At 31.6% G+C, this 15,359-nt stretch overlaps 2 protein-coding genes across 4 annotated transcripts in view; both read right to left on the reverse strand.

The window, feature by feature from the left end:
• LOC105330472 (uncharacterized) overlaps positions 1–15,359 on the reverse strand; it is a 320,443-nt gene that overhangs the window by 244,145 nt on the left and 60,939 nt on the right. The window lies entirely within an intron of this gene.
• Positions 9,010–15,066, reverse strand: LOC117683695 (fibropellin-3-like). 2 transcript variants are annotated; one of them, XM_066073707.1, is made up of 6 exons: positions 14,957–15,066; positions 14,448–14,561; positions 13,758–13,871; positions 11,469–11,582; positions 11,122–11,238; positions 9,010–9,651 (listed from the first exon to the last, which is right to left on the reverse strand). In XM_066073707.1, exons 1-6 carry the CDS (start codon positions 15,039–15,041, stop codon positions 9,551–9,553), a joined length of 645 nt encoding a protein of 214 aa, XP_065929779.1. In that variant the 5' UTR covers positions 15,042–15,066; the 3' UTR covers positions 9,010–9,550. The 2 variants fall into 2 exon arrangements, 1 of the variants encoding a protein (XP_065929779.1); XR_010710273.1 differs by lacking the exon at positions 14,448–14,561.

Raw genomic sequence — 15,359 nt, forward strand, 5'->3', positions numbered from 1 at the left:
AACGTTACGCATGGAAAAAAAGTTCCTTGAAGTTTAACAAACAGACATTCATTTTTTAACATTTTTTTATGAATTCATGACAAATAACTGAAACAACATTAAATGTTTCAAATTTATATCTCAACACCCCTCAACTGAATTAATTATTTACTTTTTCATTCTACGTCAATCAACCGTCTATACCTACGTAATGATTAACTATGACGTCACGTGGCGTAAGAACACACAGCGGAATATCAAAATTTATCCCACGAGTGATATCCACCGTATATTGGGATAAACATGTGATAAATGTTCATATATTTTATGGTGATTGTCAGATGTACACTCAGCCTATAACTATATACACTACGCTCTCTGTGATAAATGTGATAAATGTTCATATATTATATGGTGATTGTCAGATGTACACTCAGCTTATAACTCTATACACTGTGCTCTCTGTGATAAATGTTCATATACTCTATGGTGATTGTCAGATGTACACTCAGCTTATAACTGTTCACACTATGCTCTCTGTGATAAATGTTCATATATTCTATGGTGATTGTCAGATGTACACTCAGCTTATAACTATATACATTCTACTCTCTGTGATAAGTATTCATATATTCTATGGTGATTGTCAGATGTACACTCAGCTTATAACTGTTCACACTATGCTCTCTGTGATAAATGTTCATATATTCTATGGTGATTGTCAGATGTACACTCAGCTTATAACTGTTCACACTATGCTCTCTGTGATAAATGTTCATATATTCTATGGTGATTGTCAGATGTACACTCAGCTTATAACTATATACATTCTACTCTCTGTGATAAGTATTCATATATTCTATGGTGATTGTCAGATGTACACTCAGCTTATAACTGTACACACTATGCTCTCTGTGATAAATGTTCATATATTCTATGGTCATTGTCAGATGTACACTCAGCTTTTAACTCTATACACTATGCTCTCTGCGATAAATGTACATTTATTCTATGGTGATTGTCAGATGTACATTCAGCTTTTCACTCTATACACTATGCTCTCTGCGATGAATGTACATATATTCTATTGTGATTGTCAGATGTACATACAGCTTTTTACTCTATACACTATGCTCTCTTTGATAAATTGTTATATATTCTATGGTGATTGTTAGATGTACACTCAGCTTATTACTATATACATTATGCTCTCTGTTATACATGTTGATAGATTCTACTGTATACACAACAAATCTGTAACATTTTGGTATAAACTATATCTGTAAATATTATGTTCTTTCGTTAAAGGTTCATTTTGTATACATAAATACATTGTCATGTTAAAGTAATATCAATGTATTTCCAATCACAGTTATACATTTCTATTACTTTGTCTCTAGATAAATCAAAAGATACAAATGGAACGGTCATAAATTCCATGCATGTCCAATAAATATTTCTTTTACAATATCGTCAACTTTACGATGCATACAATATTGATACAATATCGATTTTACATTTTTAACATCGTAGATAGGTCACAATTGTTAAATTACAATTCAATTCAATATGACATCGATAGCATTCCGTAATAAGCCTAAGAATTTCATTTGGTTTGTTTGGTTTTGATGTTTCTTTTGTTTTTGTCGATTTTATTTATTTATTTATTCTGTTTTTTTTTCTTTTTCCTTAGTTGTTGTTGTTCTTGTTTTTCTTGTTTGATATTGATTGTGATGCTGGTCATATTTTAATATTATACTTATTTTTATATAAATATTTGAAGATATTTGCTAAAAAGAATAATTTTTGATCGGTATACATAACAGAATTTCACTGGGAATATTTGCCATGTGGCGTTTCTCAAATTATTAAATGTTATTTCGGGTCTTGTTCTTTTTTAATTTTACATTTTCATGCAAAAAAGCTATGTTTAAAATCCAGATAAGAGGCAAACTGTTTTTTTGTTTTACTTTGTATAATTTGTACAATGTTATAGAACAATATTGATTTTGTTTGTTTTACTTTGTATAATTTGTACAATATTATAGAACAATATTGATTTTGTTTGTTTTACTTTGTATAATTTGTACAATATTATAGAACAATATTGATTTTGTTTGTTTTACTTTGTATAATTTGTACAATATTATAGAACAATATTGATTTTGTTTGTTTTACTTTGTATAATTTGTACAATATTATAGAACAATATTGATTTTGTTTGTTTTACTTTGTATAATTTGTACAATATTATAGAACAATATTGATTTTGTTTGTTTTACTTTGTATAATTTGTACAATATTATAGAACAATATTGATTTTGTTTGTTTTACTTTGTATAATTTGTACAATATTATAGAACAATATTGATTTTGTTTGTTCTACTTTGTATAATTTGTACAATATTATAGAACAATATTGATTTTGTTTGTTTTTGTAGTTACTAAAGTATTAACATTTACTTTATATTTTCCATAATTGCATTGGATACAGATTAAAAATTCAAAACGAACGTTTGGGGAAAATCATCTTGACATCTTTGTTAACAACACTTAATTAACAAACTAGTAATAAACACAAACGTGTATCCATCCAGGCATAAAACTTTGTTAACGTCAAAGTTACACATTTGCTTGAAAATCAAGTTCTGGCACCCCCATAAAAATCAGTTCCGGTCCCGGGCGGAAACGCCCAAAATATAAAAACCCGAAATTTGTATTGCCTCAGCCATGTTTTGACGTAAACCTTCAATGAATAGCTGTAGTGAAACCTTTAGCTACAAATAACACTAAAAACTACCATACAATTGCAAACCTTATAGTTTGATGAATATAGTTTTGGGATGGTGAAACGACGATCAACAACTCTTAGCTATGGTAAGCAAATGTAAATTATATAGTTTTCAAATGTGAATCTATATTCATCAGCAAAATCAATATATGACGCTTATTCAGAGTCGGATAAACTAAGTTTAGTATATGCAACTATAGTTTTCAACAAATTAATATGGGTTTACAGATGAAAACTGTAGTTAACGAATCGATAACTACATTCGTTAACTATATTTTGCTGTTTGTAACTATAATCAACGATCTGTAAACCTAATCTATCTATTTTTGGGAGTTGATTTTAATCAACTCTCCTATGCAGTTACTCGGGCAAACCGAAAGTGAAACAGCGTTTGGACCTAAGCACAAGTCATCACAGCTGACAAGATTAAGTTCTTGAAAATGATAGAAAAAAAGTCGACGTAATGTATGCTGAAGCAGTGTTGTTCAAGGAGACTTGTCTATAAACACTTTGAAAATAGTCAAATTTTATATACTACGAACAATTTAGATATTTTTGTAGTATCATGTATTCCTACGACAAAGTTAATATAGTCTCTTTCAACCAGACGCTCGGCTGTCTCCGTAATTTTGCGACCAGCAGAGAGGGGGCTCTTCTGCCGGTCGGATATTAACGGAGACAGCCGAGCGTCTAGTTAAATTAGACTAGAGTTCGATATCAATAGTACTTAAATTCATACAATTTTTAGAATTGTTTCGATAACTAATACATACTAGCAGTTGAAATATATCTTTAAATAACACACAACATGATTCTTATGGGGTTTTTCGAAAATCTTGTCGGAAAAGTCTAAAATTTCATATGATAAAAAAGTACGTAATTCAAATACAAATTAGAAACTGATTTCCATGCAAGATAAATTGATTTAAAAATAAATGATATTCGATAAAATCAACGCCCGTCAGTACTTCAGTACTTTGATTAAACTATGTCAAGCTCATAATCACATTATTGTATGCAGTGCAAATTGTTGCTTCCCGTCTTAAGCTCAGAATTCTTGTCACCCCCCCCCCCCCCCAGATATTTCATATCAGAAACAAAATGTGCCTAACGAAAAAAACAGTTAAGAAACTATTTTTCATGCAATATAACGTGTTGTGATTTCAAATAATTATTAATAAAATCAACTCTAGTTAGTACTTCAGTACTTTGATTTACCTTCAAATCATGATCAACAACGAGAAAAACCTCCGTCTTGTTAAAAAAAAGGTTCCTTAAGTATCTCTTTCATTTTGTGTTTTATATTTTTGTATATCTTACTGTGTTTCAAATCTCTACTCTATTGTTCTTATATGTTATCAAACATGTATGTTTGCATTCGTTTAAACATATTAAAGACTACAACAAAACTCCCTAACATATATACTTAAAATTGGTCTATGGAATAATTAAAATCTTCATGCAATTGATTTTAACTCATTAAGTGCTTTGTTGTTTAACTTATAAAGAAGTATCTTTTCATACATTTATTAAAACTTAAATCAGTGCTTTTTTATCGGAATGAACTATAGTGACCCCTGTTAGCAAAACAATTTGCAATGTATGTGAACAAACAATTTTGAGAAGTCATAGTTAGATTACTTTTTTTTAAAATATACTTTATTGAATCTATAATATGAATATATATGAAAAGTCTGCATAAAATAAGGAGATTAAGATATCGTGTAAAATTAGTTGTTCTTTTTTTAAAACTTATTAATACATTTTTCAGTGTCCTGGATATAAAATCAGGATACCATCAAATTGAGATTAATGAGTCACACACAAAAAAGGACAGCTTTCACCGTTTGGCCCTTAGACTTCAATAAGTTCAATAAGATGAGTTTTGGACTGACCAATGTCCCTCGTGTCAACGGCTACAAGAAGAATGTGTAGGTAATCTACATCTTAAAATTTGCTTTATTTATCTGGATGACAGAATTATATTTTCTTCTACTTTCAGACAACACATCCATTCATTAGAACAGTGTTTTCAACAATCCGGCAATATGGGTTTAACCCCCCCCCCCCTATATTCGCTAGCCTAGGCTTTTCGATTCATTTTGCTCCCCATAAACCCTTGGCGGATTTCATTATGATTGGCTGAAGCTGCGAGTAGCTGATCCAATCGCAGTGCTTGTGAATATAAACTTTAAAAGAAAACACATGTGTGATCTTTGGTAAAACATTCGGTGCTTTTAACAAGTTGAGACACAAGTTCTCGAGTACAGTGCCTCTTTTTCACTCCGTGTACATGTCCTTACAAAACACTATGAATAAAACATTCTGTGCTTTCCCTAGGTTATTACTCAATTCGTATTTAATAACATTGTTAATTATGTTCCGATATTTGGTAGTCAACAATGCCATGATGTGTATATAACCCGTTGTTTAATTCGATTAACATGTTAATATGCAAGGGGCGCAACTTAAGATGCTCGCTAAATAGCGCCACCACAACACCGAGCTTCGTAATGAAATCCGCCAAGGGTTTATGGGGAGCAAAGTGGGCCAAAAACCCTTGGCTAGCGAAGATGTTTTCCCCCAGAAATTTTTATTTTCATTAAAGAAAGTAAAACAGGTAAGACATATTGTCTCTAGTGAACGTATGATAATAACCTGACCCAGACAAGATCAACAAAGTCTAAAATTGGCCATTACCTTCCAATGCTGAAGTTGTACAAACATTTCTCGCCTTCGCCGGATACTACAGAAAGTTCATTAAGGATTTTGAAAAAATTGCTAGACCTCTAATCGATATTATGGCGTAGGGTAAAAACAGGTACTACGGACTTACAACAAGCATTAGGAAAATCCAAATCGGAATTGGCAAAATGAGCAACAACAGGCATTTGATACCCTCAAGGAAAAAGCTTACAACACCACCCGTTTCAGCCTATCAAGACTTTAAAAGTAGGTCATTCAAGTTGCATACAGATACATGCTAAACTGGATTAGGTGCTGTATTGTACTAGTGTCATGATGGTGTAGACAAAGTGATAGCTTATGCCAGTAGCCATGTTGAGAAGAACTATCCCAGGCACAAGCTACATTTTTTCACTCTTGAAAAAATGGGCGTTAAGAAAAATATTCTGATTATCTAAAAGGTAAGGAATTCACTGTATTAAGGCGTCGCTAATGCTCGGTAGCCTTCTTGCATTCGCCTGGATTGGAATTCGTCCAAAAAGTCATGCTCCGCTCCGCCTTTCAAATGCGCATAAGAAATAAGTTCCTTAAAGTATTAAACGTATTACAAGATTTTTATTCCATTTATTCAAATTGTGTACAAAAACCACACTTTGCCTCCCTGGTTATTGACAACTCATTGCATAAGTACATGTATAAATTTGCTCAATCAACAGATTGTGGATGAATACAATTAGGTGTTAAAATTTACTAAATGTAATTTTAGTTTATCGCTTACATTTTAATTGGAGACGTATCTAGTGATTTTTTTTGCAATAAACAAACACGATAATGCAATTGGTTTGGTCGAGCATTTTAGATCGCATGTGTTGTGGATTTGTTTGTAAACAACCACACTATAAGTAATGTTGTTTCAAACGTGAATTGAAATAAATAGTAGTATTTTTTATAACTTTAATTATGGACACAATATTAATGTATTCAAATTATAAACCTTTGAAAATTGTTCAACTTACTGTTTATAGCAGAAAGAAATAAATCATTTTTGAACTTTTTTACTTGTTTTTAGAGCAGCAAAAAAAAAAAACACAATTCATTTATTTTTCTATTCTGATATTATTTGATATTTGACTATAAGTACATACTTTCAAATTTTTGATATCAATATATATATAAGAACATGTCAGATCGACGCCTTTGTTGCCGTTCTGGCGTTTGATTTTTACAGACAATCGCCCATTGACTTATGCTTAAAGCAAAACTAACTCGATGTCACACGTCATCGTTGGGTTTCTCCGTTAGCCATCTACAACTTTTAAATCCAGTACCGCCCAGGAAAATTTCTGCAGCAAAGTTAACAAGTATTTCTTTTAAAGGACTGTCGGCAATAATGATATATTGTTAGCTACAAGCAATCAGCATGATCAGCTAGTTTGATGTAAAATAATTTTAAAAAAGCACTGTATTTTTACAAAATATAGATTATATTGAATCTGTATACCATAATTTTATCATTACAAACCGTCAACAAATTTAACTTTGAAATAAATTTGGGAAAAGCCGTTCGTAAACTCCTTGTTTAGTTTTATATTTTTAACGTAATTATTAAATGTTAATGTATCTTTTTCTTCTTCCTTAGAATTCTGAGTAGGGCTCTTCAAAGAGCATTAACACGTATACAAAGAAAGAGTTGTATTCAAATAATTTAATGCGACTGAAAAACATTGAATGCCATCATAATTTGCTATTGAGGTCGCATTATAACGTAACCTTGTTTATAAATCAAGCCGTCTTCCTAGCTACTATTATGCAACATCAATAGATCGAGGTCAGTTCATGGATCATCTTTTTATGATTGAGGTAAGTTCATCGAGGTCAACTGCATTACTGAATGAATCTTTCGATCGAAATTCTTACGCGTGAAATAAAATGTGCATTCTTGAATTAACAGGTCGAACTGTATGTTATGTATGTTTGCAACTCTTAAGGTAAATGAATTGAAATAAAACTGAGTAAAATGTTATATATATACTAAACCAAATTTTAAGTTTTTATAAGAACTACATATGCAAGCGGAATGTGTGCGCACGTGGAAGCATTTGCCGGATACCTCATATGGACACAACAGTGATCGGCCGAAGCCGATCACAAAAATTATACCTTTTATTAAAAAGTTTTATTTTAGGCATCTAAAAATCCAAAACCAATCCACGCCACCTGATGGGTACTGATGTCACAGAGAGATTTAATAGAAATTTACTTTTTATGTAAGGTACTTTAGAACATTCTCAGAATGCAAACTGGAAAAGTCCTATCAACGATTTAGTCCATTTATACAACTCCCCGGCCAATGACACTACAGAATTCTCACCATTTTTCTCATGTTCGGGGGAGAGCTAAAATTACCTGTAGATGTCATCTTTGGTTTGTCTTGACCGTATGATGAAAGCAAGTGTACAACCAAGTACATATAAAAGATGAGGTTGCGTTTTCATGAAGCATACAGACAAGCGAGGACAGCGACAAAAGCCTAACAAAACAGACAGAAGTCTGTGAAACATGACCTAAAGCCAGAGCAGCTACATTAGGAATTGGTGACAGGGTCCTCGTTAGAATTGTATCATATGACGGGAATCGCAAAATAGCGGACAAGTGGGAAGACAAGCCTTATATGATTAATTTCCAACCAAACATGGCCATCCCTGTATTCAAAGTAAGGTGAGAGGATGGAGAAGGTCGTTCCAAGGTTCTTCATAGTAACCTATTTTAACCTATTGGGACTTGAAGTTTCCAATACCCAGATCAACACCACCAAAGCCAAGAAAATAAAATAAAAGGAGCTTAGAAAAGACAAAGATGATACTTCAGATACAGATAGTTAATTTTATTTTGCAGGTTACCCTGTAATGCGAAGAAAATCCCATCAGTATTCCTCTACTCAACATTATGACGATCATGCTAAGATTACCACTGCAGATGATGTCATTACAACAGCAGATGATGAGATTACCACAGCAGATGATGAGATTACCACAGCAGATGATGTCATTACAACAGCAGATGATGAGATTACCACAGCAGATGATAAGATTACCACAGCAGGAGATAAGATTCTTATAGCAAATGAAGATATTTCCAGATAAGGATCATTCCATTTAAAGTGATTAACCACAGTTAGGTATGGAGAGACTTGTTCCCGCTTCAAAGAGATCAGGAAGAGAGAAAGAGAGAGAGAAAAGCGTCCGACTGGACCAAAGACTGTGTGATGATGACATAGGGTAAGGCAGGGTAAGGGTGGACATTTTAAGAATTTAAATTCTTGTGTATACCAAATGGTTATGTAGAAAATTGTTTCATCATTGCAGTAAATCAATTCTGAAACGTGCGTTTATTCAGTTTTTTATGCAGTTTTATTTCATATTTCTCCGTTGAATGACACAGACTTTATTACTTCATCCGGAGGAGATTGTAATAGTATGATAATTATTGATATCATAGTAATTAAGCATATGAATTATGTTTCTAGATTTAAAAATAAAACCAAACAAATCTGACACACATTTTAAATAACACCACACACACTTTGATCCACCCTGTACCTTTTCACACTTATGTATATTCTCTGGTCTGCAAATGATAATACCTCAAAAATCCTATTTTATCCTAAGAGTAAATTCATATTACTGGAACAGCCACTGTAACACCCACAAGCGTGAACTTTGATAATCGCTTGTGACGTTGCATTTGACAGCGTTCAACGTTTGTGACTCATAATAAATCAGTCCTTCTTATCGTTTAATGCCGTGTGTGTTTTACAGTAATATAACGACAGTAGCTTTCTACATACTTTACTTTAAAAAAAAACGTTGAATGCAAATATTATTCTATGTTTACAGTGCTCACAATCATTAGATTAATTTCAATCATTACTATCACTTGTCACTGTGTCCATAGTATATGTTTGAACTCTCAACAGGCGTTATATGTATTAGCAGAACCTGTAACAATTGTTTGGCGATTATTAATCACCGAGTGGTCTACGGATTAAACTGTTTTCCCCAATTGCCTCAAAGAACACATGGCGGGTCTGACCGGTCAGCCGAGGATGTTCACTCCTCCGTGGCACCTGTACGTACATGTAACTTTATGTTTTGTTGGTTTGTTCTGCTCCTGTTTTGTATTTTTCCTTTGAACTTCTGAATTTGAATGTTGATTGTTATCATCATATTGCTAATCATACTGCTATCAGTAATTTTAATAGCGGACAAATAATTCAAAAAATCAATTTGCCTTTTTAAAGAGCAATATAATTATGTTACAAAAATATTTTTAAACTCTGTGCTTCTAATTTTGGAATTTTTGACTTTATACAGTAAAACACGATTATAACGAAGTGCCAGGGACGGGTGATTTTACTTCGTTATAAGCGTAATTCGTTATATCCGTCAAGTTTACAACATGTAATAAAGTCTCGGGGGAATGAAAATTACTTCGCTGTAACCGCCATAAAGGTGTTCGCTATAACCGTGTCTTACTGTATTTCAATACAATGTCACAACACATAAACAAACTCAAAAAAATTCTAAATAATAAATTCTAAATAATAATAAATACATAAACTATAATTTTAGCATATGCTTTATAACATAAAATGTTTGCACAGCCTATATCTTGACACTCAACGAAATATTACAATTTGATTTCACCCCTACACTTATTTCTAAAATTTGCATGACAGTTCTGTTTTGAACCCCAAAAAATAAATCCATTCTTGTATTTATCTATCAACATTTACGGAATAAGAATATACTTATAATTATATAAATCACTTATAATTATGTACATTATGGACATGCGTTTTGGGAATCTTTGCATTATACAACTGATTCGAATATATATGCCTGTTAGAAATACACAAATTAAAATGGTGATGGCTTTTTAAAATATTCATACATTTCAAAAGATGTTCATACAACTTGACTTGTACAACATTTATTACTTATGATCTAGATAATAACTGCCATATGATCCTATCTTAGTTATTTAATTATAAGTTGCAATGGTATGATCCTTGTGAGTTCACAATTCTTAACCTTTTTTGCGGACAGTCATTTCTTGAAAATGTCTATATCTGTAATGCAAAACTCAGTAAGATATGATAACAGATATGGATAGAAGAAAGAAGGAGGAGCGCGAGAGAGATAATGATAGACAGTTAAAAAGATTGATCGATAAGTAAATATACTAATTGATAGATGTTGATCAATGGATCATTAGAGAAAAGATAGATATATATTAGATAGATGTATGGGTATCTGGATAGATAAAAAGATAGATAGATAGATAGATAGATAGATAGATAGATAGATAGATAGATAGATAGATAGATAGATAGATAGATAGATAGATAGATAGATAGATAGATATACCAATGACATTCAAATGATCCTTGGGTGTTTGTGCAACTGGGTCCTTCACATGGATTGTTTATACATTCAACAATATCTGATCATAAAGAAATTCAGGAGTTTGATCAACAACTTTTTTGTCAAAAACGAACACCGAGATGAATAGTATGACAATATACTTACAAGGTAAACAGATAGATAGATAGATATATAGATAGATATATAAAGATAGAGAGAGAGATATAAAAATACATATACCAATAGCACATGTTGGCCCCTCCCATCCTGATTTACAATGACAGATGAAGGATCCTTGTAAGTTTGTGCAGCTACTTGCTCCATTTGAACATGGCCGTGTCAAACATTCGTTTATATCTAATTGAAAGGAATTTGTTTATTCAATCAATACGTTAATTAAAAAAAATGATTTGTTAGAATATAAAATTATGATAGATAGATAGATAGATGATAGATAGATAGATAGATAGATAGATAGATAGATAGATAGATAGATGATAGATAGATAGATAGATAGATAGATAGATAGATAGATAGATAGATAGATAGATAGATAGATAGATAGATAGATAGATAGATATAGATACCTTGTTCGCAATGTGCTCCATCCCATCCATAGGCACAGATACAGGCATACGAGTTGATGGTGGTTAAACATTTTCCGCCGTTTTGACATGGATTATACTGACATTCACCGACATCTTGAAAAGTGAAATAAAAATATTATTTAAGAAACTGGATTAACCTAGAATATAGGAATTTTGACACGTTAAATTCCAAAAGTGTAACCTTTGATTTTAAGCAAATATCTAAAGGATTTTTTTTTCAGTAAAGTAATACAAGTAACAGCAAAACATGTATTTTAAAAGCTAAATAGGATAGCTGTTGTTCAAGGGAGAGTGTACCACATAACCATGGAATACAGTATCATACTCGCCCCAGTTTTATTCTCGTTTCAGCGGGCGATTTAAGAATAGTTTGAACACAAAATAATTCTTAGATTATTTTGTGATAACTGGGTAGTTAATGTAGGCGAATTTAAGACCGGGGACAACCGTTCGCAAATGATAAAGGATGAAAAATGCACAGGACAAAAACAACCCTGCATACGGGATTCTAGTCTCTTTGCTAACTTCTTTTATTATTTTTGTTGTTGACGAAATAGTGTCCTAATTACATAATAAGGCAATCACTTGCTCGCTTCTTACCTACTCACATTTTCATCCTACATTATAAGAACAATAAAGTGTAGGGTAGTTCATTAATACATTTGTGAAACTGAATACTTTCAAGAAGCAGTAACACTGTGTATACAGTCCAAAAAAGGATAGAAAAAAAAAGAGTTTGAAATACTAAATTGATGCATAGAAACAACTACGTAACATGTAAAGCTGCCGGGTCGTTAATAAAGCTGGTTAATACTACAATTCCATAAAAGACGTGCGTTTTATAATTCTCAATTTGTAATTTCTTTAATATAGATACACTTTTTAATTTTGTATTTTAAGAGCTTTAAAATATTGGCGTTTTTTATACGTGTTTTGAACAAGAACTTAAATGTTGCTTTCCATATGAATTACAAAATTTAAAATTATGTTTTATTTATAGTCTAGGGAATATAACCAAATAAGACATTACAAACATAAAAACTAGCATGTCTGATGTCTAAATACACTGCGCTTTGATAATGTAGGTAAACCCTCTTAGTCGTTGCGACTTTTTTCTCCTATTTTTTTTTACTGTAGCTATGAACTAAACAGGAAATACCATATCTGGTTAAACAACATTTAAACGGTAATCTCTCGCAGCTAGATTTGATTCGTACACAAACTGGCAATTTACAAACCCACCCGTAAAAAATTAAAATATCATCTCTGGTGAAGCAGAACACGATCTACTTCAAACTTGCCAAACCAATCCAGAGATAAATTGACGTCACAATGTTTTCACTTATTGTGTCCATAATGTCAAATTTGTTCCGGTGTCACTCTTTGTCAATTGCAAACACTTCTCTGCTGTAGTATCATGCGGTCTGGATGCGTTCAAATCACTTGTAAGTTTGCCGTTTAATTTGGTCAAATGGCTGTACATAGTTAACATTTTTTTTTAATTTAGCTTTTGGACATATTAGGAATTGTGTTAACTTTACATTCGGAATTTCGAGATTTGGCAATCACTTGTTTGGATCCTCCGTTCAGAATACGATGAATTTTGAGAACATCGATAGGATATTGATCAAGGTTGATCCCATTATTGAGAGTGTGGCAAAATCAGTAATTTTTCATTAGGGTTTTCGACCTATATAACGAATGTTCTTTTGCGAATATTGCTGATGCTTATTTGGAAATGGAATAGCATACTGGGATTTCATTTGACAATTTTTGTAAAAAACAAAAAAAGTGACCGTTTGGTTTCGTCCCCCGATTGTTAGGTTTATTTAACCTGCGTGTAATGCATCGATTGTTAACAAAGCAATTTTGCGATTTATTATTAAACAAAATGTACACAGGTCTACTTTGAATTTGCCAAAACATTATGACCTTTACTTTTAGAGATGCCAAAGTCGTTATACAATATAGACGTCAGGGGCAAATTATTATATGAGGCGAAATGGTAATCTCTTGTGTCGTTTGTTTAAAACACATTTCGTCCATCATTATTTTCATTGTAAATTGCTTAATTAATCATGAATCCTACTGCAATATATTTTTGTACACATAGGTAGCATAGCTATCGTTTTAAAGCGTTCACAATGGACAAGTGCATTTATGGGCACCGTATAAAAGTAAAAAAAAAATTAAATTAGATAGATATATAGATAGAGAGAGAGAGAGAGAGAGAGAGAGAGAGAGAGAGAGAGAGAGAGAGAGCTATACCTTGATCACAGAGTGAACCCTCCCATCCATTGACACATGTACAGGTAAACGACCCTTCGTTGTTTACACAGGCTGCTGCATTCATACAAGGATTCTTTTGACATTCATCCACATCTGAAAATTAAGAATGAAAAGTTAATGTTTATACATTTTTATAAATTTCTATTCGAAATATAACTATAAAAAATGGATAGAACAAATTTATATTGATAGGTAGATATATATTTGAAGCCCTTTTTAGCAAGGTTCATTGATTGATATGTATAGACATATATCAATATAACAGAAAAATGAAAGGAAAGAGATATTTAAACATATCTAAACAGATTTATAGATGTATGTAGATAAATATATAAAGAGATAGATGGAACAATTAATAGATATATAGATAGAAAGATAGATAGATAGATAGATAGATAGATAGATAGATAGATAGATAGATAGATAGATAGATAGATAGATAGATAGATAAATAGATAGATAGATAAATAAATAAATAGATATATTAATAGACGGATAGATAGATAGATAGATAGATAGATAGATAGATAGATAGATAGATAGATAGATAGATAGATAGATAGATATATAGATGGATGGATCGATCGATCGATCGATCGATCGATAGATAGAGAGAGATAGATAGAGAGAGAGAGATAGATAGATAGAGATAGATAGAGAGAGAGATACCTTGATCACAGAGTGAACCCTCCCATCCATTGACACATGAACAGGTAAACGACCCGTCGTTGTTTACACAGGCTGCAGCATTTATGCAAGGATTCTTTTGACATTCGTCTACATCTTAAATATAAGAAATCAAAGTTAATGTTTATACTTTTTTTTTCTAAATTTTGAATGGACTCATAATTATAGATAATACATAGATAAAAGATATACTATAATGTATATACTATAATATATATTTGAAGTGCTTAATAATTAGGTACATTGATTGATAATTAGACTTAGAAAACGAAAATAGATAAATTAATGGAAAGAGTGATGTAAAAATTTTAGATATTAGATATAGATAGATTGATACATAAATAGGTAGATGGAAAGATAAATCAGTAGATAGACGGATTGAGAGATAGATAGATAGATAGATAGATAGATAGATAGATAGATAGATAGATAGATAGATAGATAGATAGATAGATAGATAGATAGATAGATAGATAGATAGAGATAAATACCTTGATCACAGAGTGATCCTTCCCATCCATTGACACATGTACAGGTAAACGACCCTTCGTTGTTTACACAGGATGCTGCATTCATACAAGGATTCTTTTGACATTCATCCACATCTGAAAATTAAGAATGAAAAGTTAATGTTTATATTTTTTCTATAAATTTCTAATTGAAATATAATTATAAATAATGGATAGAAAAAATGTATATTGATAGGTAGATATGTATTTGAATCCCTTTTTAGCAAGGTTCATTGATTGATATTTAGACATGTATCAAGATAATAGAAAAATGAAAGGGGAGAGATATTTAAACATATCTAAACAGATTTATAAATGTATGTAGATAAATATATAAAGAGATAGATGGAAAAATGAATAGATAGATAGATAGATAGATAGATAG

Source organism: Magallana gigas, chromosome 10 (genome assembly GCF_963853765.1).
Source record: "Magallana gigas chromosome 10, xbMagGiga1.1, whole genome shotgun sequence".
Lineage (NCBI taxonomy): Eukaryota > Metazoa > Mollusca > Bivalvia > Ostreida > Ostreidae > Magallana > Magallana gigas.

Excerpts from the sequence above, each read along its gene's own strand:
- LOC117683695 (XM_066073707.1), bottom strand. The coding sequence starts at position 15,041 with ATGAATGCAGCATCCTGTGTAAACAACGAAGGGTCGTTTACCTGTACA. Across the intron at positions 13,872-14,447 it reads GGGTTCACTCTGTGATCAAG|ATGTGGATGAATGTCAAAAG; the intron begins GTATCTCTCTCT and ends CTTAATTTTCAG. Across the intron at positions 11,239-11,468 it reads TGGAGCACATTGCGAACAAG|ATATAAACGAATGTTTGACA; the intron begins GTATCTATATCT and ends CCTTTCAATTAG.